Consider the following 27,897-nt stretch of genomic DNA (forward strand, 5'->3'; position numbering starts at 1 on the left):
ACCTTGTGGAAAAGAGCTGCAGGTCATCAAGACCAAAATCCATTTATTGACAACTTATTAACGTTTACAGCTCTAGACTTACATGCTCAGCAGCTGTAAGGACCTTGGGAGATAAAATACAATATACATTTGCCGATACAGGTTATTCATTAATTTCTCCAACTGAAAGGAAATTTCCAGAATGTATTGTCCCTTCCCTGTTTTACTGTTTTAGACCTTTGTAGATTACACGTTTGTGCTTTTAAAGCAATAGTGTTTTGGGGGGAAATGTTTATATTGTTTCCTGCTGAGATTTGGACGAGACGATTGATTCCACTCTCATATTTGTGGTAAATATGAAGCTAGCAAGCAGCCGGTTAGCTAAGTATAGCACAAAGAGTGGGAATAGGGAAACAGCTAGCCTGGCTAACCTCTAAAGCTGTTGGTTTTTACACTGTTTTGTAGGTATCAAAGAAACAGTTATGATGTATTACTTAAAGAGCCACCTTTAGAGGTGCTGTTAGCTTGACTTTGTTATGTTTGGCTGGAGCCAGTCTTCCAGTCTTTGTGCCAAGATAAGCTAACCGGCTGCTAGCTATAGCTTCATATTTAACCAACAGATATGTGAGTGGAGCAACTGAGCGCATTTCCCCAAATATCTAACTATTCCTTTCACATACTTGCACGTAAGATACAGTCACATTTTTTTAATATTTTAAAGCAAATTGCCTACATCTGTGATAGAAGAAGATATATTTTCAGACAGCAACAGTGACCGTTATATATTACCTTTTGTTTTGTTAAATCACAAATTTTAACGTTAATTATGGTAAAATAATTAATAAAATGACCCCAACCTGCTATCCTACTTGAGGGTCCAAAATGACCAGAACGACCACTTACAAAGAAATGTAACACATGAGATCAAAGCTCCAACCAAACGCCATGACAGGAAAGGATGGAGGTTATAGATTTGAAATAGGAAACACGAACTAGTAGACATCTTTGCCTCAAGCTCTTGGCTGGTAAAGTGTGTACAATCAGCGTCCCTGTATATATGTATGTGGATGACGTTCAGTGTGTGTGTGTGTGTGTGTGTGTGTTTGTGTGTGATCCTCAGTTCTAAGTGATGCAAGAGTCACACACACACACACACACACAGAGAGAGAGAGAGAGAGAGAGAAATTGGCCTTTGGTGACAGAGATTGTCAAAGGAAGGGAGTCCTCACATCATATAAGGAAGAAAACAGAAGGGATGACAAAGAGGGTCGAGCAGAGTGTGAAAAGTGATGAGAAATGATGAGAGGACAGAAATAAATGCTCTGTGTGTGTGTGTGTAGGTGTGTGTGTGTGTGTGTTTGAGAGTCGGAGGGGACTCCAGCTGTGTGTTTATCCTGCACCAGGGAAGACTGTGTCGAGCCAGCTGAGATGACGGAGCAGACGATGGGCTGCGTAAACACACACTAAAAAAAAAAGGTGCGTGGCGTTCCTCTTCAGGGGTGCGTCTGCATTTTTGAGTTACCCATGATTCATGCTGAATAGATGCACCACAGCACATCTGTCTCGAGGAGAGGGTGAATTTACGCCGGCAGCGATTTTTAGATTTTAATGCGTTTTGCCTTCTCCTGGTGAAAATAGGGGCACGCAGCAAAGTCAGCGTTCACCTCCTTACAACTGTGTGACCTTTTTTGTGAAGTATAAAAGAACCACACGCACAAACACACATTCAGCCTCATTTTAACAGCGTGTTATTTGCAGGATTTCACCTCAGAGCAACTTACAACCGACAGTTGCAGTGGTATTAGTAGGTCAGTTAACCTGGAGCATCCTGGACAGCAGTTTCCACAACAGGAACAAGAGGTTATGGTGAGACCTGGATACCCCCCTCCCCTCTCTCTAAGCCACCATCTGGCTGTCTTACATAACTGAGGAGCGGACTGTAACAGTACTGCAAACTGGCAGACTACATTTTGCGACTTTTAATTCAGACACTGGTATGTAGTGTTGAAATGGATGCAAGTTATTAAGTTAGTATTAAAAGCTCAACCCTAATACTGATCTCAGCACTAGTTCCAGCCCTGACTTGTATAATGTTTGGCAGCAGAGTCCCCGATGTATGGATGCTTTGATTCTGGAGAGTTTGGAAATAGCACAATTAAGAAACCCGTTTATAGTAGTTTGACAAAACAATCTTAAAGTAAGAATATGTAGCTTTTTAAAGATGAATTAACTTATTTTGCAGCCACAGTCTTACTTGGTCTGGTATGACCTGTAGCGGCCATTGTCAGCACTGATGCCCTTGTTTGCACTGCAAGCACCGTTAGCTCCCAGCCGCCGGCTCAGCCTTCGCCACGTGGAAGCAATCTCTCAGTCATAGATATGGTCTGAATTTTAATTTAGTACCTTTAACATTTTTATGTTTTTTTTTAAATCAAAACAGTAAAACAGCAAGTAGACAAGCCGTGTTTATTGACTGGTGACATGCTCTTTCAACCAGGCACACTGTGCTGCTGTGTACGTCTACTACTTAACCTGCTACTCCACTATCATGGCTGTGATCCATGACAGCCAGGTGTTCTCCTGAGAGCTTGTGAAGAGATTAAAGCCTCCATCGGTCTCTCAGCCTGCTAAGCACCAGTTCAGCCTCATTCTACATTCTACGGGCTGAAACCAAGGCCTCGAATAGAACAGTGGTGGACCAATCACAGGCAGGGGAGGGGTGCTCATGTCCTTCCAATAGTCACCGGGAAAAACAGCTATTATAAGTGTAGTGCAAGCATGCCACCTAGTGCTGGTAAAGGAAAGTGTCTAAGGAGACGTGACCAGGAATCAGTATCAATAGTTTGAATGCATTCAGATTGGATGTGTGATCCTCTTGCATTTAAATAGATTAGTGGGTGTTTCTTTTCTGTTATTTTGTAGTGAATGGACATTTGAACAGAGATATAAATGCGGCATATTATGAGGCTGAGCCACGGATAAAGGTTTTACTTACTTTACTTGAAAAAGGGGGGTTTTAACCTATGGAACAGATAATTACGCTGGTTTAGTGTTTTTGCCTCTGGTTGGTTTGATTGTTTTACTGGTGAGTTCACTGTGGTGCTGCGAGGTTTAAGTCAAAGACAAACTTCTATAAAGCTTCAGCTTTAAACCTCAAGACTAGCTGTATATCATTGATGCAGACAAATGAAACATTACAAGCAGACGAAGCTCGCCCACAAAGGTTGCTTTTATTTGACTGTTAGAAATGCGTAAGGCCGCAGAAGTACGAGATGGTATGTGTGTGTGCACCGCTAACTTGGAAGAGAGAAAGTCCCTGCCAAGTTAAAGACACGCGTATGCAGAGGAGAGGGCGGACAGACCTGTGGAGGAGGGCGAGACGCTCCATCACGTAGTGGGGCGATCGATCATTGACTTCACTTTGTCCTGCGTTAGCCGAAAACTGATTGTGTCAGGGTCTGTGGACAGGCTGCAGGCTTTCTACTTTAAATAAAAACGTCCTGAAGCCCCCCCCACAGTGCATAGCTGAGTAAGGCCCCCCCACAACACAAATTCATATCATTTCAAAACAACAAACCCAAGCACATTTCATGTTCCATACATATATAATCATATATATTCATATTCAATGTACAAAGATACATTCTGAATTGCAAAGGCTCAATCATTGTAAATAAATACTGAAATGGCTAAACTGCAATAACGTTTCACTCCTCTCTTGGAGAGGAGACAGACACACACACAGACACACAGACACACACACACACACACACACACACTAAGGCTAAGGACAGACATCCTCGGTTACCGTTCAAAACAAAGGGGGACAAAACAGAGCGCATACCAGTGCAGTGTACTGGTACACAGAGGCCAGAATTACAGTCTCATTTTACACTCAAATGAACATCTTGTGCACTGTACTCAGAGAGTACAGTTTAAAAAGACAAACATAAAAAAAAGTCCATAAAAATAGACTTAAAACATCAGTTTGCCATCAGGATAAACATAAACAGGACAACTTCAGGTAACATATTCTGCTTAAAGCAGCGCCGCAAAACCAAAAGTGTCGATGTTAGAATTCTGACCTCTCAATGTCAAGATAAGGATTAATAGGGGGGGGGGGGGCATTTTTATCCTCTCATAATGACGGGTCCAGCACAATCTCTTCTCTCACACCCTGAAAATACGTCAATTCCCCAAATATGAAAGTCTAAAAATATATCTTATCTATACACCGGGATTTCTGTTACAAAAGGCGTGCATTTCATCTGCACGGAGGCAGCAGACTCAAACATGCTGCTCTACATTAGGCGAGACGCTAGTATTGTTTCAGCATGTGGAAAAACTAGCCGTCCTTAATTCTTTATACTTTGGTAGCAAGCGCAGCAACATTCTTTCAAGGAAAAATAAATACTTTGTCACACTAGAAAAGCAGAGTAAATCAAGTCTTTTCAAGCCTTGATACCTTGTTTTAAAGTGTCTACAAGCTAGTTTTCAGATTGAGAGCAGAGGACCGACAGCATCCTCGTGATATATTGGATTAAATACAAGTCTGCGGTCGACAAATCGTTCAGCCTCGCAACCAAAACCGACGTCAAGGACGGGCAGATTTACGGCGTGTGGTGGTGCCGCTGCTGCTCTTCATTTCATAATTAAGGGTTTCGTGAATGGGATTCTGTCAGTCATGGAGTTGCTTCGGCTCCAGTTTGTGCCTCTAATGAGTTATCAATACATTCAAGTCACAGAGCTGATATTCTGAAAAATAATGACAGACGCGTTAGCATCTCAGTGGTGCTCTGAGCCGCGTGCTGAGGTCAGCATGCTGATGTGCTCACACCGACCACGGTAATGTTAACCGTCTGAGTTTAGCATGCTAACATATGCTAATTAGCACTAAACACAAAGCACAGCAGAGGCTGATGGGGTTGGCATTAGCTTTGCAGCGATTGGGTCATAAACGACAGTATTGGACACAATAATATTTTTGACTTGATGATGACGCTCGATGTAAAGTCAGTGGATCTAGAAAGGTAAAGGCGCCAAATACGAGGTTGGTAGCATTTCGATTGCCTCTCAATGGCTCTCAACATGGCGACGGTGAACCACGTGTTTAGCAACACTTACTGCTGTTCTGATGGTGAAACGTCTTTCTTCTATCATGTAGCAGAGGGAATATTTGTGGGGAATATCATCAGCACAGAGGTAAGTGTTATTAGGCAACCCTCTGGGTTTCACAAGAACATTGCAGAACATGTATCTTTCTGAATATCGGATGCTTTGCTCTGTGACTGGAATGTAAATGGTGAAGCTCGCATGAGAGGCAGAAACTTGCATCTTGAATGTTAAGATCAATGCGGGGCCGTGCTGACCAGATGAAGCTGATATATTGCATTTGACTTCAACAAGTCCTGACCAGGAGACAACTGGCAATCGATTCAATTTGTGTTGCATATAATCAAAAGCCAAGTTCTCAAAGGATGAAAAATCCCCAAAAAACAACAACAACAACATGAAACAGAATTTGGGATTCATCAAGAGGCGCTCATGATTTGCTAGATTGCACCAGTCTTACATTATTAGAGGGCAACAGGGGAGCTCACAGGTGATTATTCTGTTTGACCGACTGTCTTAGCTTCATGTCGACTCCGACATGAACACAACAAGTGAACTGAGTGAAGGGAACCCAGAAATGTCAGGAGGAAAATTCATTGGATTTGCTGAAGAAATGGAACAAACGGTTCTGTATCCAACAGCTTTACCTCAAAAGGATATTAGAAGATAGAGAAGAGGCATTATAACAGATTCAAATTCAGAAAATATATATATTTTTTTCAAAGGAACAAATGAGAAAAACAACCAATAATAAAACAATAACACGCCATTTGTGTGAATCTGTTTGCACTGCTCTAGTCCTGCTCTCAGTTTCTGCTTGTTATCGTTCAGGAAGAAACAAAGTGCTGATTAAACTCCGTCTGTAGAGGGGAGTCGACCTGAACTCCTCCATCCACGGCGGCCCGTTTGAGAGAAAAGGCAAATCGGGTCTCGAGGGGCTCCCCGAGGTCAGAGTTCAGTCATCGCTGGCGAGGACCTGCCAGACGATGAGGTGGCTGCGCTCGGCTTTAGCCAGGAAGGGCTGCAGCTTGACGGGGGGCTGCTCGCCGTCCTCCGCCTCGCCATCCTCGTCACCTGAAGACATACAGAGAGACGGTCACGCGTGTCTCTGGACGGTTTTATCCACTACATGTAGCAAGACTCACCCATCCTGAAGTCGATGTAGCCTTCTCCTCCGCTCATCACCAGCACGGACTTGGTTCCTTCCTGAGCCGCGGCATCTGTCGTCTTGTCACCTGCTGCCTCGGCTCCACAGGACGCAGATGGAACTGCGTGACCTGAGAGCACAGAGCCACAAACTGTAAATAACACCAAAACGAGTCCAGATTGTGTTTATCTGCGACAGACTTTATCTTATCTGTAAACTGTGTTCTTAATGAGACCGCAGCTCTCTGATTCACTAGTTTTTTAAATCTGCATTTAATAACATGAGAAGATAATCTCACATGGTGTCATCACATCACATTCTACAAGTGTACAAAAGGATATATTTGGGAGGTCTTAAAATGTTTGACAGCAGAGGTAATGAACACCACGGGGATATGAAGATACGGCCGGGTTTGTTTACCTGGGACGGCGGTGAAGAACTTGACGGCGTCTCTGTGACCGTGGAAACAGAGCTGAGCCTGAGCCATGGAGCAGTACGGAACAAACGTCCCGGCCGTCACTTTGTCACTGCTGTCGTCACCATAGACACGAACCACGCTTCCTGGATGGTTGCTCGCCGCTGCCTTGGTTACCTTGTTCGCTGCTAACGGAGCGGCGGGGGAGGGAGAGGGAGAGAGGGAGAGAGAGAGAGAGAAAAACGCTGTGAAATCCACCTTCAGGACAATGTTCAATACGCACTACTTTAGTGAACACGGGAGTTGCTGGTCTGCAAAGTAAAGTGGGGAAACTGTTCTAGATATAGCGTACACTAAAACAGGCCTTTCTTTTAGGTGTCTACAATAGGTTTTGCCGCTGTCCACAGCAGTACATTGCTTTGCTCCCGTTTCGATACTTCTACAAACCCCACTTCAAACAATCTGAACTATCCCTTTAAGTACTTTCAAACATTTGAATTACTGCAAAATGTGGAGTGATAGTGGTGATGAGGGACTGCAAATAAATAGGCAGCAACAAGAGAAACTGTGTGAATGTGTGTGTCCATATAGAAGTTTATCCTCGTAATAAAAAAGAAAAAGACAAACTCACTCTCTGTTAAAGGGATGGAGATGATGACTCCGTTTCCAGTGCCGATCCACAGGCGGTTACTTGACACCATGAGCGCCGTGATCCTCACAAATGAGAAACCTAGTTTACCCGTACCTGCGTAAAAAAAAAAAGACAAATCTGAGCTGATTCACCAAAGTCCGTCTGCGCCTGATGAGAGTCTGTGGTTGCAAAGAAAGCGCTGAACTGACCCAGCATCTTGCTGACGTAGGGCTCGATGTCGACGTCCTGAAGATGCTGGAAGGTGTGAGCGTGGAACAGCCTGAGAGTGGAGTCCAGTCTGATGGACACCCAGATGCCGTCGCCGTCCCAGGCCAGCTGACGGACCTGGCTGTCCTTACGAGGGTGGGCGTCAAACGACTTCTGCAAAGGGGAACCAGATACGCAGGGAGCAACTTTAGAGTGAAGCTGATCAACGAACCAGTAAGGCAGATCATTTGTTGTTTTGAGATGCTGTAGTGTGACATGCTTTCAGTTGACTGCAGCGTGTGTGCAGAACTCTAAATAATATAATATACAAATAAAAGCCTGCGGGTTAAGACTTGTCATACCTCTATCTTCATGGCTTTGGGCTGCACCACATAGATCTTGTTCCTGTAGCCACACCACACCTTGTCGTGTACTATGGTCATGCAGCGGATGGCGTGGTGCGGCCTCCCCAGGTCTAACAGATGGTAGTTGGTCAGATCCCACTGTCCGTCTGCCACACACGAAGGACGTCAAGATGCACGGTTATATTTACAGATAAATGACACGTCAGGTTGACATCACTTGTTTGTTTTAGAAGGACTCGTGTTCCCTTACCTACTCCTCTGTGGAAAATGGCTAAAGTGCCATCAGAGAGACCCACCAGTACACGGCCTTTCACGTGCCTGTGGGAAGAGAAACAAATGCTTCCGAAACACAGCTTGAAAGAAAAAAAAAAGTAGCAGCATGAGAGTGAAGCGGTACAACGTCCACCGTCTGATCCAGCGTACTTACACTATGCCCAGCACAGAGTCCTTCAGCTTGATCGAATGGAGACACTTCTTCCACTGGGCCACGGAGGAGTGGACGTACACGCTGGAATCAGAGAAAGTTTTCTCCATCATCAGTTTGTCTTGACTTGCGCTGCAGTGCGGCCGGGGCAACTCCGACGTTGACACTCACCATCCGTTCTGCGCCCCCAGCCACATGGTGGGCAGGACGCTGCTCATCTTCTGGGCCTCTTCTCTCATCAGGTCCTGCTCCTCCGCGTCGGGGTTTGAACTCACGCCGTCTTTCAACAGATCACTCTCCCTGGTCATCAGAGACAGCGCGGATTCATTACAGAGGCTGCGTTTGAACGGTCGTGCTCGCTAACAAAGTATATGTGCCAGATGTGCAACGCCTAGACGTGAATCATTTCTCATCCGACGTCGCAAAACATTACGTGAGCCCCGAGAGGCAGGTGAGAAAAAATGATTCTGGTGTCTTGTTTTCTCTTCTGTGTTTATGCCAAAAGAAATATTTGTGAAACAGGTGAGGGAATTCATTTGACAAAACCTTTTTTTTAAAGTAACTTAAAAAAAACTTTCCCCACACCTGTTTCACAGATACAATTTATCTTAAGCAAATTGGGAAGATTATCCTTGTTATGTCACAAACAGGAGAGAAAATGATTTAGATCACTTAGGAAATGGATCGCTAGAATATATTTCCTGACTTTCCTCTCGGGCTTCCGTGATACACAGACAGTAACCAAATGATAAAAAAGGAAGTCAGTTTAATCGACATTGGACAGTATGGATGTATAATTGTGTTTCCCACCATTTCTATGTCTGATACAATGTAACAGCCCATTTTCTAGAGGATCGGTGGAAGCCAGGGGCAAAGCCCACAGAGCCATCCAGCGATGTAGCAAAGGGATTTTGACTCAAAGGTTTAATGCTTTGCAATAATAATTTTTTTGTTTGTACAGTGCTCTGATGTTGTTGCTCAGTGGGGTTTTGTTTATGGTTGTGCTGATGAAATTGCACGTTTTTATTGGACAGTCTGAATCGTAACGACATTGGGCCTCCCGTTGTTACCTCTGAGAGTAGTTGGCTGGAGCCTCTGCTGTCTGTTGAGCTCCCAGTGGATCAGTGAAGACGTGTTCGGTGTAGGCTCCCCTCAGGCTCTCTCTTTGGTCTGCAGGCCCTGCACTGGCCTCCGTCGCCTCGGTGGCTTCCTCTGCTGGTCGGGATTCTGTAGAGAGGATCATCTCTTAGTAAACCGGGCAGGCCATTATGTGGAAGTAACATTTATGCTGTCATAGAGCTGAATCAAATGATCTACTTTATATTATGTACATCTATTGTTTAAAACATGAATAAATATCGTTTTGAGATAAATAGATAAATACTGGTCCTGATCACAGAGAACACATGCTAATGTCAGGGAAAAAAGGTATGGAACAGTAAACATCTCTGACCACTTTCTCCTTCTTCTCCTGGACTGCCTGCTGTCTGAGGAATGGCTGCTGCTCCCTCTGCTTCACAGCCCACAACGGTGATGCCTCCCAGCACGCCATCGTCACACGCAGAGCTGCTATCGGTCGACGGCGAGCCGGCGTCACCCGCCGGTCCCGTCTCGGCGTTCGGAGCGACTTCCTCACCAGCTGGGTAGTCCGTCTCTCTTGCACCTAAATAAAAAACACACACATACGCATAAATCATGAATAAGACGCTAGTAATAAAATCTCTCTCTTGCCGCAGCCGTCAGATGCACATGCACTCGTCCGCTGACCTGGAACACTGGCGATGCAGAGGACGTGGGAGTTACACACGAAGAAGCTCTCCAGCATGTTTCCAGCCTGGTTGGCGTCGATGACCACAGCTTTGGTGGTGGACTCGGTGCTGGTGCAGATCCAAACTAGCGACGACAACTCGTCGTGCTGCCGCAACTCCTTCTGCTGCTCCTGAAACCATGAACAAAAGAAGTGTGATGAGAATTATCTAGCATTTCATTATAGGGTTAGCTTCATCACCATGTGTCCTTGTGTGTGTGTACATTGAGGTCTTGATCCAGTTTATCCAGGCTGCTCTGAGATCCTATTTTCTTCTTAGGGCTCTCTGGTCCAGGCACGTCACTGTAAAACACGCTGGCCCCAACGATGGAACCTCCGTCTCTGGTTTTACCTCCAGAGAGGTTCACACCAGCAGCACACCACAGCTGGAGCACAGACAGATACAATGAGACACGCAGGAGATGTATCACTGCATCGACAGAATACACCAGAGCTAAAACTAGGACTGATAAATAGGACAGCAGATAAGAGGATTTGATCTTGGGGTGAACTGTCCCCTTTGTTTTTTGAGATTGCAGGTTGCAACTAACTGAAACTTCTCCCATGTGCCAAGCGTGTAGAAGGACTACGGTGCAAAACAAGCGAGCGGTCCGATCTAGAGCCAGCGTTTGGTTTGTCCGTTCTGGGCTACCGTAGAAACATGGCGGCTCAACTCCGTGAAGAGACCTGGTCTCATTGTAAGGTAACAAAAACACAGCGATTCTTAGTTTCAGGTGATTATACACTAAAGAAAACAAGTTTATATTATATTCCATTTCTGCCTATAGATCCCCCTGAATGCTACACGCTGTCCCATAAATGTTGAAGACAAAAGCTGACAAGACATTTTGTATGTTATTAGTTATTATCCAGTAACAATACCTTCACAGAAGCATCTTTCTCATCCAGTGGTCTGAGGAAGACGGGAACAGGTAGATTCTTCACCTTACTCTCCGTCTGACCACCGTTGGACTGAAAGACAACAAACAGCACCACTGCATTACAGCTCCTTTCTATTACAGTCAACATCACAACAGTTCTACCGTCACCTGAAGAAGAACAGACACACTGTAGTAGTGACAACAGGAGACAAGAAGGGCTACTGCCACGGCATCTGCGCTCGTCTCCTTACTTTGTATTTCTTCGGCAGACTCCAGCCGTAAGCCTGCACTCTGCCGTCCTCCTTCTGAACGTGGGCTTTGACCTGCTGGTACTGGACCCTCTTCTGCTCCCGCCTGGACACCACGTTATCGGTGGCCGCTCTGTGGGACAGAACAGAGGCTCACTGACAGAGATGGCTATTTTTTGGACAGTTGGGTTTCCCGCAAAAAATAAAACGGCATAGAGGGTGCTTTCACACCCAAGCCCTTTGGTTCGGTCAAAAAGAACTCCGGTCCGATCGACCTGTTAGTACGGTTCCTTTGGGCTGGTGTGAAAGCCGTCAATGGAACCCCGGAGCTCAACAAACAACCGAACCGAGTCGGCTTCCAAGCGGACTCTGGTGCAGTTCATTTGTGGTTGAGAGCAAACCAACCAACCACAGGATTTTATGACAGCAGATATGTGATGTCAGCATGATTTGAAAAGCTAAACTACTAATAAATCCATCTGCCAAGTCTGTTCAGGAAGCCATCTTATAATTGCTCTGAATAAGGCCATGTATATGACATAATTACATTTAAGCAAATCTACATGAATGCACGTCAGCGCTGGGATGATCAACGATTAATATTTAAAAAGCAGTTAAAACTGCCGTGCTTGAATCCGACATGAATCTCTACTTTGTCAGTTTATTATGTCCATTAAAATGTGTGTGTCAGCCAATCCACAGTACAGCATTATATCGTTTCTCTCCACCTGATCCGGTCCAAATGAACCCAACTACAGGTGTGAAAGCACCCTGAGATAGTTACTGTGACCAGTTTGACGAAATGTGCAATCAAAATGATTATTATTTTTATCATGCTCAATTCAAATTCGTGTTTGATTTTAATCATCTTCTCACACCGAACACACTGTAGCAATGAAAGGCACCTAATAGACAAAGTCCACCAAACCAATGCACCCTGATAGCGTCACTGTTGTTGGAGACATTTCTGTAAGTCGCGCCAATTAAACACGTCTGGTTGACCGGAGTGAGTTGCATCATCAGGGCTGCATGGACCCACGTGGGGAACTCATTTCTATTGATTTTAATTGTAACTCAAATCTTAACATCCCTTTTAAGAGGTGTGATGCCCGAGATAGTTGATGAGTGGCGTGTTTTTTTCCCCACGTGTTGCTTTTGAGTCAATGCACCAAAAGTGATCAATGGTGCCTCAGCATACACAGGTAACAGGATCACATGACCGCCATCGACTGCATGTAATGCAGACTATGGATAAGTACCTCATACATCGCCACTTCAAAACACTTTAACCCCCCCCCGACTGACTTACTCCTCATTGAGGAAATCGAAGGCTTTGCTCTTGTCACTGGGCAGCTGCTGCAGGGTGCTGCTCCTCTTCTTGATGGACGGCTGAATCTGAGAGGTGGGTGCGTTGTACTTGAGGTTCACCGGGGCCTCCATCACCTGCTTCTTGGGCGCACCGCCCGACGAGCTGAACAAACGGCTGAAACTGGAAGTGTAAGGGTGGGGAAGTGGGGAGAGGGGGAAAAAAAAGAAAGAAGCACACAGACAAACATATAGAGGGATGGACACAAGCAGTAGCCCCAGCAGCAACAGTGGAAAAACCGCCAACACACCATGCCAGAGTTCATAGGGTAGCAGACATTGATTACATGTCTCCTAAACAGCAAAGCACGCTTGAGTGCAGGGTTAATACTGTGCACCGACTGGGACGTTAGTCAACAACACAGGGCAAAACTGGACAATGACACTTTTCATTTCCCCCTAACTCTACAGTGACAGCTCACGCTATTTATCTCATTATATTTGTCAGTTTGTATACAGCAAGAGCTGCTAAGCATGTTTCAAATAAATACGCTTATAGTAGAGACTTCAAGTCTGTAACTTAAGTATAAGAAAAAGGCTCTGGTAAGTGAGTGTATTTGCTGTAAATTACCCTGCTGTGGGACTAATAAAGGATTATCTTATCTTATCTTATCTTCCACCCATATTCCTGCCCCCCCCCCCAACACACCTCCTGCACACAGACGTCACAAAATAAGGAAGAATATAGAGGGACAAACAGAAACAGGGCAGGAGAGATAGTGGATTTATCAGTTTGTCCCAAACCCCGTTGCCAAGAACCTGACCCGAACAATGTCTTCCTTCAAACCAAACCAAACCCATTCCTTATGAAACTCAACGAAGGAGAGCCGGCGTCACATCACAGAGATTTAGTCTTTCAAATTTGGTTGCTCTAGGTGCATTTTTCCAATCTCAGTTCTCTCAAAAGCTTCTGTCATGGCTTGATGTTTACAACAGAAAACGATTACTTTGGTATTTTTTCACCCAGATCCTATTTTTCATGTTTTTGTTTCCAAATGACTGACGGGAACAATTTGTGAAATTCGTTCAGTATTGAGTGAGAGCGCTGCCGCCGCTAAACGGACCGGAGTGTCCTCACTCTCAATGTGCGTCCATGTTGTATTTCTCTGTGGGGTTCTTCCCATAATGTCGTCAGACACGTTAATAATCTGAGACCGTCAGTGGTAAAAACAAGCTCTTTTAGTGGACGTACATTGATGATGCAGAATTGCCCGATTACATTCCAGCCCTTTTAGTGGCTGCCATCTGAAGTGTTCCGTTGTCCCCATTAGTCCCGTAGACACAAAAACATAGATAGTGTAAATGACCCTTTAACTTTTAATAAAGAATTAAAGGCAATCGTGACAGTACAGCAGCTCAGATCTGAGATCAGGGCCACCCTTTCATGGCTGGCTCTCCTCTGTTAAGTTTGTTTTCAAGAGGAAAACAATCGGAAGCCAGTTAAGATAAGACACCGTTAACATGTCAAAGATTTACCTACATCCTGGAGGGAAAACAACCCCACAACATGGAATACAAAAGAGAGGCAAAATGAAACGCATCAATAACACAGCAGTCGCACTGTGGTTGGTATTTGAGAGCTCAAGTGAAAAGAAGAGAGGAGCTTACAACTGCCAGAGGCTGGATTTCTTCTTCTCTGGAAGAGCTGGGTTCTCCTTTGACGCCCTGAGAGAGACAATTCACTTTGAATCAAACCGAATGATTTGCAGCGATACTTCATAATCAAATCATCAAATCATAGCAGTGTAGGATGACACAGATTTAATATTAGGACTGAATGATTCATTGTTTCTATTTCAAAGAGTGCAGTTTTCTGGCAACACAAAAGCTAAATCTCGGCTTTGTCCGGGTAATATGCTCTGTGCACTAGTAGTAATCTACTACTTACACTTGGCCAAAGATGGTTTTGTGGGGGAAGAATCATCTCTGTTTTATTTTTGATGTTTGTCTTTTTACTGTCCATGAAAAGACTTAAGACAAGTCTTCTACTGCATAGGCCGTTCAGGTGTTCGCCTCGCGTCAGTTATCAGAATCCACCAATTAAACCGAGACCACCTCGTTTAGGCTTACTACCTTAAAACTGTGAAGCGTGAACTCAAAACTCAATTAGATGCTATCAGTTAGATATCAAAAAGTGTCTGACTTTGTCTTTACTACCATGACAGTGTGCAGCGACTATATAACCAGTGGTGGAACGTAATTAAGTACATTTACTAAGTACTGTGAATAGAATTTTGAAATACTTTTACCTCCCACTTATACTGCATTTCTGAGGAAAATATTGTACTTTTACTCATGTACATTTATGACAGCTTTAGTTACTGGTTGCTTTTAACATTTAAACAAAATCATATATGTTTATCTAATATGATGCAGTACTGTACTACTAATCTACCTAGTAGTATATCAATCTAAAATTGGCTCCAAAATGACAAACTACAACATTAAAATGCTCTTACAATACAATGAGACATTCTGCATCGTGAGTACTTCTATTTTTGATACTTTTGATACTTTGAGTACAGGTTGATGCCAATACTTTGCTTTCGTAATCATTTAAATTCAAGCCTTGTATTTGTAATGGAGTACTTTTGGAGTATTGTATTTTTAGTAGTACTTCTTCCTCCACCACTGTATACAAGTCCACTTTTGAATGTCATCATTATACGAGAACACTATTGAATAATGTCCAGCATACCACTAATGTAATAAATGTGAGCTAAATTGATTATTTCTTCGGTAGAAAACGAGTTACATTGACGTTTCTCTCTAGCTGAATAGACCTAGATGTAGAAACAACAGATACAAAGTCATTAGAACTGGTGCAATCTAATCTTCTTTAATGCCATGGAGCCCACAAATCGGAAAAACTGAAACTAGATATGTCCGTCCATTTGTTCAGCCCTAGAGTACTTGTGTCTTACCGGATCATCTCTGTCCATCTGACGGCCTCCTGCAGCTCCATCAGCCTCTCCTTGTACTGGTTCCTCTCCATCAGGACCCTGGCCATCTCCACCCTGGTGAAGCGCTTCCTCTGTGCTGTGGGCACATCGCTCTGCAGGCACAACACCAGCATGAGAACACCAAACCACTATCCAATGCACTTAATACGTACGACACATGCCCATTTTATTTAAATTCAGATGATCAATATGAGGGCTACGGAGCTATTTAAAAAAGGGACCACTAAGCTTCATTGGCACTGAAATATTCATATTTAGAGATGCTTACAAACAGGTTCTACGAACTTCTCCTCGCCACTAATCCATACAGGTGTGTCACTCTCAGATCAAAACAAATCAAGGACTCACATCATCCTCGTTGTCATTCTTGACATTCTGTTTGGCGTCCTCAAGCTCTGCTCGAATCCTGCAAGCGAGCACACAAATCCTAAGTCTTTCGCCACCACATTTAAACAGTAGACTCAAATGCAATATGTGGACACGTATATATACGGACATGTATTTATGTGTTTTGAAGCCAAAACAACTCACTTCTTCAGTTCATCTTCTAAGTCTTTGTTCTTGTCCTCCAGTTTGGACTTGGCCTGAGTGACGGCATCCAGCTCACCTCGCAGGGCCTCCTTCTCACAGGACAGCTCATCTATTTGTCCTATGAGGTCATTTTTCACCACGTTCAAAGCATTTCTGGAAACAAATACACATGTACGTTCTAAATGTGATACCGTCACTAAACACAGGGTGGCAGCACTGCCCTGTTTCTCAACATTGCATTGAGACCAATATCAATCTTTAGAATAAAGTGCAGCGAGACGCAGACCAACACCCGGCAGCACCTCCTGGAAAAGGACTTAATCACGGTTACAAACACTGATACAGAGGTGGGTCATGTTCGGTTCAATGCCAATGAACAGCATTTGTTACCATTAAACATGCCAATTGGCGGTATGATGTGCATTGATTTCAAATCACGCCTCAGGAGGTAGAGCGGTCGTCTAGTATTTTAGAAGCTTCCTGGTTTGATTCCCCGGCTCCTCCAGTGTTCCTGTGAGCGAGACGCTAACCCACACTGACCCGCACTGACCCGCACTGCTCCTGATGAGCAGGTTGGCACCTTGCATGGCAAAAGTCAGTGTATGAAAGTAAAAGCAATGAGCTGTGCGTTTCTGAAATACTCAAACCAGCCGGTCTGGGAGCAACAACCACGTTACTTTCAAAGTCACTTAAGTCTTCCTCATTCTGATGCTTGGTTTCAACTTCAGCAGATGCTCTGGACTATGTCTACATAATGCATTGAGTTGCTGCCGCGTGATTTAGATTTGATTTAATAAAAGTATTTGCAAATGTTTTATTATTATTATTTCATTTTTAATGTTAATCAAATGTATGTGTTATTTTTGATGTTAAACTCTGTGTTGCTGTTATTCTTGACCAGGTCTCCCATGTAAAAGAGATCCTTGATCTCAATGGGACTAGCTTGGTTAAATAAAGGCTGAATAAAAAAGGCGGTGAGTGCTTTGTGCCAAACACAAAGTGCATGAGCAAGAAACGATGGCAACAAGCATATACAGAAGAAATAGGGATGTAACATGACCCACTAATGTCTGCAAAGGTAAAGGAGTTACTTCAGTGTTAAAAGTTATTTTTCATTAAGTATTTTTAATGGGGCACGTGAGTCAAAGATGGCTTTAAAAAAGAAGAAAGAAGAAAGTTCTACTGATCACTAACTTGGTCTCCAGCAGCTGGGCGTTCTCATGGATGAGATGTTCGACTTCCCGACCCATACCTGAAAATAATCACCCGTAATGTCAATACAGACTGTTTCATCTCATCGTGTGCTCCGTCATAAAAGGAGAAAATAAAACATGTTATGGAAAGATCTCATCAATAAAAGAAGTGGTTCTTATGTCTATCCTACTCAGTGACATATTGTTCTCAGTCTTACCTAGAAAGTTGTAGTCTGAGGGTCATGCAACAAATCAGGAAGAGGTTTATGAGACTGCAAGCAAGTTAAATAGTCTCATTTGAACTGAATCTCTAGTCTATGGTGGTACTGCCCTTAACAACACAGGAGCACTATTCACTATTCTGCACATCCATCAGAAAGTCACAGAGGGAACCGAACACAGAATCAAGGACACATATGATGAGAATAAGGAGCTGGTAACGAGATCTTCGGGGAATCTATTGATACACACCAGAAAAGTCATCTGTAAGGATGAAAGAAGCCCCGGCAGCCAAAGGAGAAGACGATTCAGAGATTATAACGGTTTGTACAAGTGGAGACGTTGGTAACATTAAAACATCAAGTCAGGGAGGTTTCTTACCCAGCATGTCGGCTCCATCGTCCATGTCTCCGATCAGGTCGTTGCCCGCGGACGACAGCTCCGCAAACAGAGAGTCGGTGTTGCGGTCGAAGGCCAGATTCTCTATGCCACCTTTAGTTGGCGTGCTGGGCGGAGGAGATGTGAAACAAGAAGGGGAGGAAATGAGGATCATCGGGAGGAAGGGGGAATGATATTGCAATATGGCTAATAAGGAAAATATTGCCATCATATTAAATGTGAACACCACTTTTAAAACAACTTGTTAACAATTTGGTACAATTCCAACTGGAAATATAATGTGTAACATTAGTTTGGGATGTCATTCTGAATATGTTTATTCCTCTGTGACATAGAGCTCCACTGCTGTCCACAAACTATGAAGAACACAATAATGAGCCGGTGATAGAGAGAGGGGGGGGGGGGGGGGGGGGGGGGGGGCATGATATTGTTTAAATAGGAGGTAAACGGGGGTCTCTCAGACACAGAAGCATATAGAGCTATGCCAGCCTTATTCTTTAACATTTTACAGTAAATATGAAGATATACGAAGAAGAGTAGGCCTGTAGAGGCTCGCTGTGGACTCTATGTGAAGTGCTGAGCAGATCGGATGGAACGGTTCTCGAGATATGAGAAGGACACAGAGAGAGATTCCTCGCTTTATAGTTAGACGATGACAAAACGTCTAATCACGAGTCCTGTACCTTGCTCCTCTGAAGCCATCGAGGTCCATATCCAGCTCAGGGGTGGACTCTATGATGGCCTGCACCTCAGACTTCTCCTGGCTGTCTGCTCCATCTAATACAACCAGCAGTGATTTGAAAAAGAAGAAGAATGAGCGAGCTAGTACACTCAAACAGGGAGATGTTGATGTTAAAATGTGTGAACATGATAAATGTGTTTTAAAGGCAGAGTCCTGACCATCACGTCCATGCGGACTCTGCTGTCCCTCTTGCACTGCCGCGATGTTTTTACTGTTCTCCGGCTTTCCCCTGCTCAAGTCCAGGTTCTTGTTGAGCCCGTCTGAGACTTCCCGTTCCGCAGACTCCGTGGCAACATCGGAGGCAGCAGTGGACAGGGGCGTGACGGAGGCAGACCCTCCACCCAGGCTGGACACCGGACTCATTCCTGTGGACGCTCCATCGCGAGGCGATAGCGGCGTGGAGGACTGAGAGTTAGCACTGTGTGTAGACGTGGGGGTGTTGGATTCAGAGGTACCACCCTGAGAGGACGTGGAGGCGTTGGACTTGGAGCCTCCACCTTGTGAGGACACAGGAGTTCCACTTTTAGAGACACTTCCCTGGTTGGTTGGAGTACTGGACTTGGAGCGTCCACCTTGTGAGGACACAGGAGTCCCACTTTTAGAGGCACTTCCCTGGTTGGTTGGAGTACTGGACTTGGAGCCTCCGCGGTTGAAACCGGACAATTCATCCTTAAGGTGGAGGAAGAGGAAGTGGAGAAGAAGAGAGCCAGGGGAAAACAAAAGACAAAACTATGATCTTCATTAAGTCAACAATACGTGTTTATTTGCTTATTAATATCAACCCGCCGCATTTTAAGCTGTAAATGAATCCCCTCCCAGCTGCATAGAGGCGTTAGTCACATAAAGTATGTGAGTGTTTATAATTGAACGATTAGAAACTTCAAACATCCTGACCCATCCCTTGTGTTTATGAAGACCAAACACAATAACACAAAAGTGAGATCAAGCCAAAGAAGACTAAACAAGTTAAAGACTTTAAAGAAATCAGCATCAAAGTTGACATTGATTTCGTACCAGCTTTTTCCAGAGCTTTCAGATATGACTGAAGTTCCATACTTACATCGCATGAAGACAACCGCGAAAATTCAATTGTAGGCTCATGAAATAAGCTATTAAGTGGACAATGACTTCAAACTTTGAGGAATCTTTCAGGAAAATGCATTAACACATAAATGTACATTTCTTCTCTTTAAATAGAACTAAGTCAAAAATAAAAGATGTTAAAACCAACTGTGTCAAACAGTGAGCAGCTTACCATGCAGCTCAAACCAACACAAACACTAACCAAACCACACCATGCAACCGGGACACAACTCACATCCATTCTGCTAATGGACAACCACAATCAAAACTGATGAAGTGTCATAATGGCCTTAGAGGGCCAGTGTGTGGGATCTAGTGGCATCTAGCGGTGAGGTTGCAGATTGCAACCAACTGAACACCCCTCAGCTAACTCCTCCCTTTACAAGACTGCGCTAACGAAGACGGAGAGTCGTCACCGTTTTGCACTCTGCGGCTCACGTCACAAATACGGTGGCCTTCGGCTAATATATTTTAAAAAAGTGAACGGCTCTCGTTAGAGCCAGTGTGGTTTGTCCCTTCTGGGCTACTGTAGAAGCGTAACGGTCTCTGTGAAGAGGACCTGTTCCCTGTGGAGATATGAAGGGCTCGTTGTAAGATAACCAAAATCACAACAATTAGTTTCAGGTGAATAGATGATAGTTATGAATATTATATTCCATTTCTTCCAATAGATCCCCCTAAATCCTACACACGTTACCTTTAAGATATGCATGTAAATCCTGACGGTTATAAGAAGTTATGAGCCACTGATGGACGGCAGTCTTTTTACGGTTATTTTTTACACATCTGCTTTTCCTACTAAAACATGCCAAAAAAAACAAAACACAAAACAAACGTACAATTTATGGCCAGCTCAAATACAAAACGGGAACAGGTCAGCATCATGCAGTTTCTATTAGCTGTGAGGTATAGCCATTATGTTAGCATCACTGTATTTAACAACACCACAGCAACGTCTGCAAAACAACCACTAAACTCGGTAATGGTTTGAGTTTCTCCATGAGAACAGGCAGGTCTACCTGGTCCTGATCAGCCTCCCGATTGGGCAAATTCTCCTTCGAACGTTCCCCTTCCACTCTGATTGGAGAGGAGTGTTCCTCAAACTGAGGGTATATTAAAGACCTTGCTCATTAATATTTCCTAAGATTCATTCCTTCCTATTTCAAGCAAAAAACTAAACAGTTCATATTTAATTATATTATACAGAACAACCGTTTTCCTTTAGTCACTGGTCTGAATGTGTCCAGGAACATAAAACAAAGCCTGAACTCAGAGAGAGATGAGAGGAGTGATCTGTGTAGTATTCATGGCTTCTTCTAGTACACAAGGTGACCGGCTCAGTAAGGCCGTATGAATGAAAACGAACAGGATAGCCAGCACTCATCAAACATTTCATTAGTTGTAAGCAGCCCTTTGTGGCACGCAGGATTTCATTGTTTTGATCCGTTAATGCCAGCGGCTTCAGTCCTATAAATAGCACAGGGCCTGATGGAACAGGATCAATCAGGGCATCAACAAAGCATGCATACGGAAGGATCCCTCGGTCACCTTCAACACAGACATTGAATGAGATCATATTACAGAATAACGCAGTTTTTTTTCTTTAATATATTTAGTTTTCTTGTGTCTGGTTCAGCTCTCTGAACGCTGATGGGATTATTTCCTTTTTATACCTGCATGCTGCCATCATTATATAGAGTGCTGCAGAGATGATCTCTTTTTGTAGGCTAACCCGGCATCGCACTGGTTCCCTTGACAAAAATCCAATGGTTTTTTTGGTTTTATTTGGCTTTTGTATTATTGTGGAAATTAAGCTCGGTGGCAAACAGAAGGTTATGATACATACACATCACTTTTATTTATTTTAAAGCGTGAATACAATAGGAAGAAAACGTTAAGCTATAAACGAACTAGACGGTCACATGACTTCACGCCACCACCGTAAATTTAGCCACTTGGTAGCAACTGCCTTTTTTAAGACACGTAAAAGCTTCACATGTTGCTATTGACTGAAGTATGTCATAGAACAATACATTAAAATCTATTAAGCTTGTTTTAACCACAAGTTATTTCAGGCAACAATACCGACCTGGTTTCTGGGTCTTAGGACTCATTCCACTTACTGTTGCTACAGATGAGCTGAGCAGCCAATAGGTGGGAAGTTTCTCTCCACTGCTACTCTGCTGATAATAGCTGGCTCTCCCCCCAACCCTCCAAAAACATTCACACACACAAACATGCCACTTCACTCAGTGAGGGGGAGTGGATCATTTACTGTAAATCTTTGGGAAATGCCAAGTCAGAGGACCAAACACAAAGGCACCGCTGTATATCTGCACCGACGGTGCCCGGTGCCTCCGAGAAGAAGTTGTGTGAGTAAGAAGTACTGCGACACGTATATTGTACTCCAGGACTCATCAACCACTTTGGCTGCCAGCTACGAAGCAAGCTGTAAAATGCCCATCCGACCCCGTACGAGCGTAATAACGGCAAATGAATACTTATTAGGCGCTCATTAATATTCATGATGGAGCCTTTGCTTGCAGCATGGTTTCCAACAGCAACAATGTGAAGACACTCTGTCCTTCCCACCCTCCCCTGAGGTTAAAGGCAGGCCCCCGGATGGCACCACTTCCTCTGCTCGCTGGGCTCCAAGCCACCCCGTTACACACACAAGCGGCTGCTAAACATTCTGGACACACTGACCTATCCTTTCTCCCTGAAAAGAAACGTACCATTTTCTGTGGTGTTTTCCTGGCATGGGAGTGTTTGCGTTTAGTTTTTTCCACAACCTCTTTTTAAGTGAGCTGGGGATGATGTCACTAGTCCGATCCGTGGGAAGCACTACAAGCCAACTTCAGACGGTAACGGGGGGGAAAAAAAAGTCTACGTTTACATTCATCACAATGTGTGGAGCTGCGTGTCGTACCTTGAGGCTGGTGTTGGACCGAGGGTGGCTAAGGTTGTTGAATCTCCACGGCTCAGAAGGGGTGTCCACAGGTTCCCTCTGGAGGTCAGAGGTCATACCATCAGTCCCAGGGAGCTGGAATATGCCAATGGAGATGGGACGCTCCTTTCTGGACACAGAGACAAAAAGAAGTAGGGATGATTCAAAAGGGAAATGAGCAATTCTGTAACAAATTAGAACACCAGTGACAGAGACCGACCTGTGCTTTGAGCTAAATGCTAATGTCACCGTGCCAACAATGACAATGCTTACATATAATGTGTAGTGTATTGTGGTCGCTAGCTTCATGTGGCATGCTAACATTTGCTAATAAGCACTAAACACAAAGCATAGCTGAGGCCGATGGGACATCATTCGCCTTGCAGGTGTTTAATCATAAAAGTAAATATTGGACGAATACAAACGTTGAGTGAGACGATGGCTCCAAAATAGAAAAGTTAGGGGTTTGCTAAAGTTATTCCAATTTATCCTGAAGGGAATATAAATACATGTACTAAATGTCCAGGTTATCCATCCAATAGAAGTCAGGACGTTGTACTTGAAGCCGCAAATGTCAACAATGACGACGCTAGCTCGAGGAAACGACGGGGGACAAACAAAGTCAAATGCTTCAAGTGCTGGACTGTCCGACAGCACATCGCCATCCCTACAGCCGCTCCGCTGGTGTGCCTGAAGACAGAAAGAATTCCTTTGGGAGTTAAGGAGACCTTAAGCACGGAGATGGTGCAAGAAGATGTGATTCATAGTGTGCGATTTAAAAGTGCACCGTCTGGGATATGTTCTAAACTCTAAACCAGGTTAGACAAGTCCTCATTAGTCTGAATGTTTTGAGCCTCCCTCTCCATGTTGTGATGAGGTTCCTTTAGAGAAAGACTAGAAAAGGCTCTCGTGTGAAGCGATGAAGAACAGCTACTGTACTTCACAAAAACCTGAAATCACTTGCGTGACAGATTATACATTTAATTAGCTTTTTCTAAATTAAATGGGCAGGTAGTTAAACCTTTTCAGCCTTTAATGTCCATTTTAGGGTGCAGTGGAGGCAGATTAGCAGAATAATTTAATCAGTTAGGAAAAAGACATAAACTGCGTGATGGGTCAGAGTCAAGGTGTCAGCTCGACACTGAAGCGATGGGAAGAGAAATAAAGCTGGTTGCCTCATAAACGCCATCCTCTCCCACTCAGGCAATAACACACATCCATTTGTATCTGTCTCCATGGGACATGAGGAGAGCCGTGTGTGTTGTATTAGGAGGTCAGCCAAGAACTGACTATGAACAAATACCCGTCACCCTCTCCGGCTCTCATAAATAACACCAGCTCACTCTTGCATGGAGGTGTTAGTGTTCAAGCTCCCATTTCACAACGACTCCGAGCACTGAAAGTCTAATAATATTCAGTAACGCAAAGGAACGCATTGAAATAAATATCCTGCACCCTCCACAGCATCAGATCGGTTACACACCGGCAGCTATTCTCACTCCAGTGGCTATGTATGAAGAAAAAACAACATTGTACAGTCCAGCAGAACAATGGCTGCCACTGAAAAGAGCAGCAGGCCGGCAGCAGCCCAAAAACAATGGACACACCACCATATTGAGAGGAAGAGGTCACATGCAAGCCACTGATGGTAAACAATGCTGCCTTTTACTATTTGAACTGAGTGGGTGAGGAAGAAAAACAAAAACACATGCATCGGTCCTCCATTTCATCTTGGAAACACACGAGAATAATCCTAAACACGAGAATAATCCTAAACAGCTATAAACTGTGGTGACGTATCTTAAAAGGTGCTGTAGTCTTCCACATATGACTCTGCTGTTTCCCCCCCGTCTCTCTCTCTCTTGACCTACTTTTAGAGTGCAGTCTCATACTGTCTGACAATATCACACCCACATGGCAGCAACACTGCGACTGCATGGCTACAAGCTGGCAGCGTGCTACAGAGGACACCGATCACAGCGGAGAAGATACATTCATTCATCATACATTAAGTTACACACACACACACACACACACACACGTTATACCTGCTGGCTCTGGGTAAGGAGGGTAAGGAAGGCAGGGCAGGTAAGCTGCCGGTGGCGACGGAGTAGTGAACCAGCAGCAGCACTGACAGAGAGACCAGCACAGCAGAGTTGATGACCACCGCTCCACCGACAAAGCCAAAAACAAACAGCAGCATACACCCGGGGCTCATGGCCCCCCCCAGATCATGGCCCGGTGCCTCAACGCAGGACCAGTGGGTTGGGGTTGGGGGGGCGGGGGGCTCAGGCGATGACAGCAGAAGAGGTGTGTGTGTGTGGGGGGGGGGGGGTCACTGAAGCACCAAATTCTTGGCGGACCTCCGACTGGACACTAATAACCGCTGTAAGTATGTCTACAGCGGAGGTCAAAGATGCTGTATCCTTCTAGCCGGCGGTCAGCAGCAGAGCAGCAGGTCAGAGGCAGAAACAGCAGCGGTCACAAAACAGTAATCCTGGTGGCTTCAGCAGCAGTGATTGATGAAAAGCAGAGCGGCGGCACACGGAGCAGAGCAGTGGATCCTCCACAGAGAGAAGGGAGGGGCTGGCAGCAGCAGCTCCTCTCCTCCAGAGTCTTCATCCAGCAGCCGATACCGTTTCCCTTCCTCCTTCACGCTTCCTTTCCTCTGCCGAGATGGGACGCGGCTGCCGCTGGTCAGTCTAGAACACTCCGACTCTCTCCCTCTCTCGCTCTGGTGGCAACCCCCCCCAAATCTCTCTTTTGGGTGCTGAGGCAGCTCGTTTCATGTGCCTCTTCTCAGGCTGCAGCTTATTGGCTGCCACACAGGGGGGACTGGTCAAAAAGTGCGTATGTGTGTGTGAGACAGAGGGAGGGAGGTTGGCAGTGTTGTCTGCATTAACAGCGGGGGGGGGGGGGGGGGGGGGGGGGGGGGGGGGGACGGGACAGTGAAGGGCTCGGAAATACAGGGGGGGCTGCCTGAATCACAGAGAGTCTATGGTACATTAAAACTGTGATTCTCAAAGTGGAGTCCGTGTCAGAGGGTGCTGCATCATCAAAAAGTGCATATCTACAGATGTGGACCATCTGCGCAGATAAAACAATCGTATTGTGTCCATTACTTCCGCCCACTTTAGCTTTAGGCCAATAGAAACTCTGGTATCATTGTGTCACACGGTAAAATGTTCTTTGAAAAAAAGTTTAAGCACTTATTGAAAGTCAGCTTTAGATAAGTATGTTTAACTATGCCAGTCTTGTTACTCTTCATTTTCTGGACGTGTTTAAGATCAATTGATGGAAATGTAGGCTATAAATTCAGTAATGCTGTTAATCCAAATGCAATTTATATCAACACTAGTGAGGTAGGAGAGGGGGAGCTACGGGGTCCAGTGGGTGAGATAAGAGACCCTGTGCATACAATGATGTTTACCAGAGTGACAAAGATAAAGCCACTGATGAAAGACATACGACAGCCTTTTGATTATTGTACTGTAAAGTTTAATTTGTGAAGCACTGCACCTCCCTACCAGGAAGCATAGCTCATAGTGCTTCTCTGTGGGCCTGGAAGGCTTCTGGAGGTAGACAGTGAGATTAATTCATGAAAATATTGAGAAATCGTGGTGGAAAAACGAATTAAACAGAGTGAACGCTGGTACTGGCTGACACACAAGGCTGAACCAGTATCTTTGCATACACCTCCCGTTGACTATACAATAACTAATCATCACCTATTGACAATTCAAATGTTAATATAAACTGACCTCCTGGCCCCCTACGGTAGAAATAATCTGCAAGTGAGCAATCAACCATGAAGCTCATCATCCCATGGAAGGAGATTACTCTGACAGCAGCCAACCAACAGCCCTGATCTACACAGCATCCTCTGCATCCTCTCTGCAGTTTATAATGAAGGTCTCCTCTTCCACACTTCATCTTCTCATCACAGTTTCATGTCAAAATACTCTCACAACATCTTTTCCTACAAACGCCCAATATCATGACTCAGCACAGTTTTACAGTCATTCTCCTTTTCCGCTGCTATTACTTATAGTCAAGACAATCCTAGTCCACCTTGAAATCGCTCCGATTGATTCAGAATGCTGCAGCTCATGGACTAACAAAAACTAAGAACATATATCATATTGCTCTTGTATTATCTTCTCTGCACTGGCTCCCTGTAAAATCAAGAATCAAATTTAAAATCCTTCTCCTTACCTACAAAGCCCTAATTGGCTAGGCACCGTCATATCTTAAGGAGCTTATAGTATACTCTTACCCCACTAGAGAGCTGCACTCCCTGAATACAGGGCTACTTGTGGTTCAGTCTCAAAAAGTAGTATAGGAGCCAGGTCTATAAAACAGGGCTGGCTCAGGTCTACAGTCGGGGCTGGCTCAGGTCTACAGTCAGGGCTGGCTCAGGTCTATAGTCAGGGCTGGCTCAGGTCTATAGTCGGGCTGGCTCAGGTCTACAGTCGGGGCTGGCTCAGGTCTACAGTCGGGGCTGGCTCAGGTCTATAGTCGGGGCTGGCTCAGGTCTATAGTCGGGGCTGGCTCAGGTCTATAGTCGGGGCTGGCTCAGGTCTATAGTTTGTCTTGGACCAGCCCTAGATGTGCTGCTGTAGGCTTAGACTGCCGGGGGACTTCCTAGGATACACTGACCTCCTCTCTTCTCTTCTCTATATAAAACCATTTAGTTTCCGATACCGATTTCACTACTATGCACTTTTATATACCGATCTAACAATCAGTATTTCAAATTGTTTCGACCCAAAGTGTAGAAAAGTCTTTAAATGTTTATAAAGAAAGTCAGTGGTCCCTAATGAGGGCTGTGACATCGATTAAACTGCAGTTTAAAAATCTGAATGATAATAGCTTTAAAGACCAGAGCTTCTGCTATGCGGGCTTCAATATCATTGTAAGTCTCTGCTTTTATAGGACAGACTTATCATGTAGGTTTCAGGTGAACAATCACCACATTGAAGACGCCTCACCGTGTTCTGGCCGGTGCGCCTGGCTCCGAGGACTCTGCTGCTGTGACTGCATGTTGGTGTTTAGTCCGCTCCAGGTGCTCCATGTAGCTGTGGATCATCTGGAAGGTACGCAGCACACAGAGAGTCGGGGGAATTAGCTGACATTGATGACAGTTACATTTTTGTACAATCATTTTGCAATCTGGATGGTACACATTGGTGTTAATCCACTACTGAATTATATGTATTTGACTCTCCAAAGAGCCGGT

General features: G+C 44.6%; 1 protein-coding gene across 4 annotated transcripts in view; it reads right to left on the minus strand.

The window, feature by feature from the left end:
• Positions 1 to 3,192: 3,192 nt before the first annotated feature.
• Positions 3,193 to 27,897, minus strand: part of spag9b (sperm associated antigen 9b) — a 36,176-nt gene continuing 11,471 nt past the window's right edge. The window contains exons 4-30 of one of the 4 annotated variants that reach the window (XM_079182421.1): positions 27,650 to 27,747; positions 22,641 to 22,788; positions 20,731 to 20,814; positions 18,787 to 19,297; positions 18,570 to 18,663; positions 17,869 to 17,993; positions 17,270 to 17,327; positions 16,076 to 16,228; positions 15,893 to 15,950; positions 15,506 to 15,636; positions 14,193 to 14,246; positions 12,526 to 12,705; positions 11,220 to 11,349; positions 10,970 to 11,059; positions 10,312 to 10,473; positions 10,048 to 10,219; positions 9,734 to 9,943; positions 9,351 to 9,507; positions 8,452 to 8,580; positions 8,284 to 8,364; positions 8,107 to 8,174; positions 7,854 to 8,002; positions 7,494 to 7,665; positions 7,285 to 7,398; positions 6,659 to 6,841; positions 6,237 to 6,368; positions 3,193 to 6,165 (exon numbers count right to left, since the gene is read on the minus strand). In XM_079182421.1, the coding sequence (XP_079038547.1) occupies positions 6,047 to 6,165; positions 6,237 to 6,368; positions 6,659 to 6,841; positions 7,285 to 7,398; positions 7,494 to 7,665; positions 7,854 to 8,002; positions 8,107 to 8,174; positions 8,284 to 8,364; positions 8,452 to 8,580; positions 9,351 to 9,507; positions 9,734 to 9,943; positions 10,048 to 10,219; positions 10,312 to 10,473; positions 10,970 to 11,059; positions 11,220 to 11,349; positions 12,526 to 12,705; positions 14,193 to 14,246; positions 15,506 to 15,636; positions 15,893 to 15,950; positions 16,076 to 16,228; positions 17,270 to 17,327; positions 17,869 to 17,993; positions 18,570 to 18,663; positions 18,787 to 19,297; positions 20,731 to 20,814; positions 22,641 to 22,788; positions 27,650 to 27,747 (3,762 nt within the window). In that variant the 3' untranslated portion in view covers positions 3,193 to 6,046. Of the gene's footprint in view, positions 6,166 to 6,236; positions 6,369 to 6,658; positions 6,842 to 7,284; positions 7,399 to 7,493; positions 7,666 to 7,853; positions 8,003 to 8,106; positions 8,175 to 8,283; positions 8,365 to 8,451; positions 8,581 to 9,350; positions 9,508 to 9,733; positions 9,944 to 10,047; positions 10,220 to 10,311; positions 10,474 to 10,969; positions 11,060 to 11,219; positions 11,350 to 12,525; positions 12,706 to 14,189; positions 14,247 to 15,505; positions 15,637 to 15,892; positions 15,951 to 16,075; positions 16,229 to 17,269; positions 17,328 to 17,868; positions 17,994 to 18,569; positions 18,664 to 18,786; positions 19,298 to 20,730; positions 20,815 to 22,640; positions 22,789 to 27,649; positions 27,748 to 27,897 lie in introns of all 4 variants that reach the window. The other 3 variants (XM_079182420.1, XM_079182419.1, XM_079182422.1) reach the window with 3 other exon arrangements.

This window comes from Pholis gunnellus (assembly GCF_910591455.1).
Source record: "Pholis gunnellus genome assembly, chromosome: 21".
Taxonomy (NCBI): Eukaryota; Metazoa; Chordata; class Actinopteri; order Perciformes; family Pholidae; genus Pholis; species Pholis gunnellus.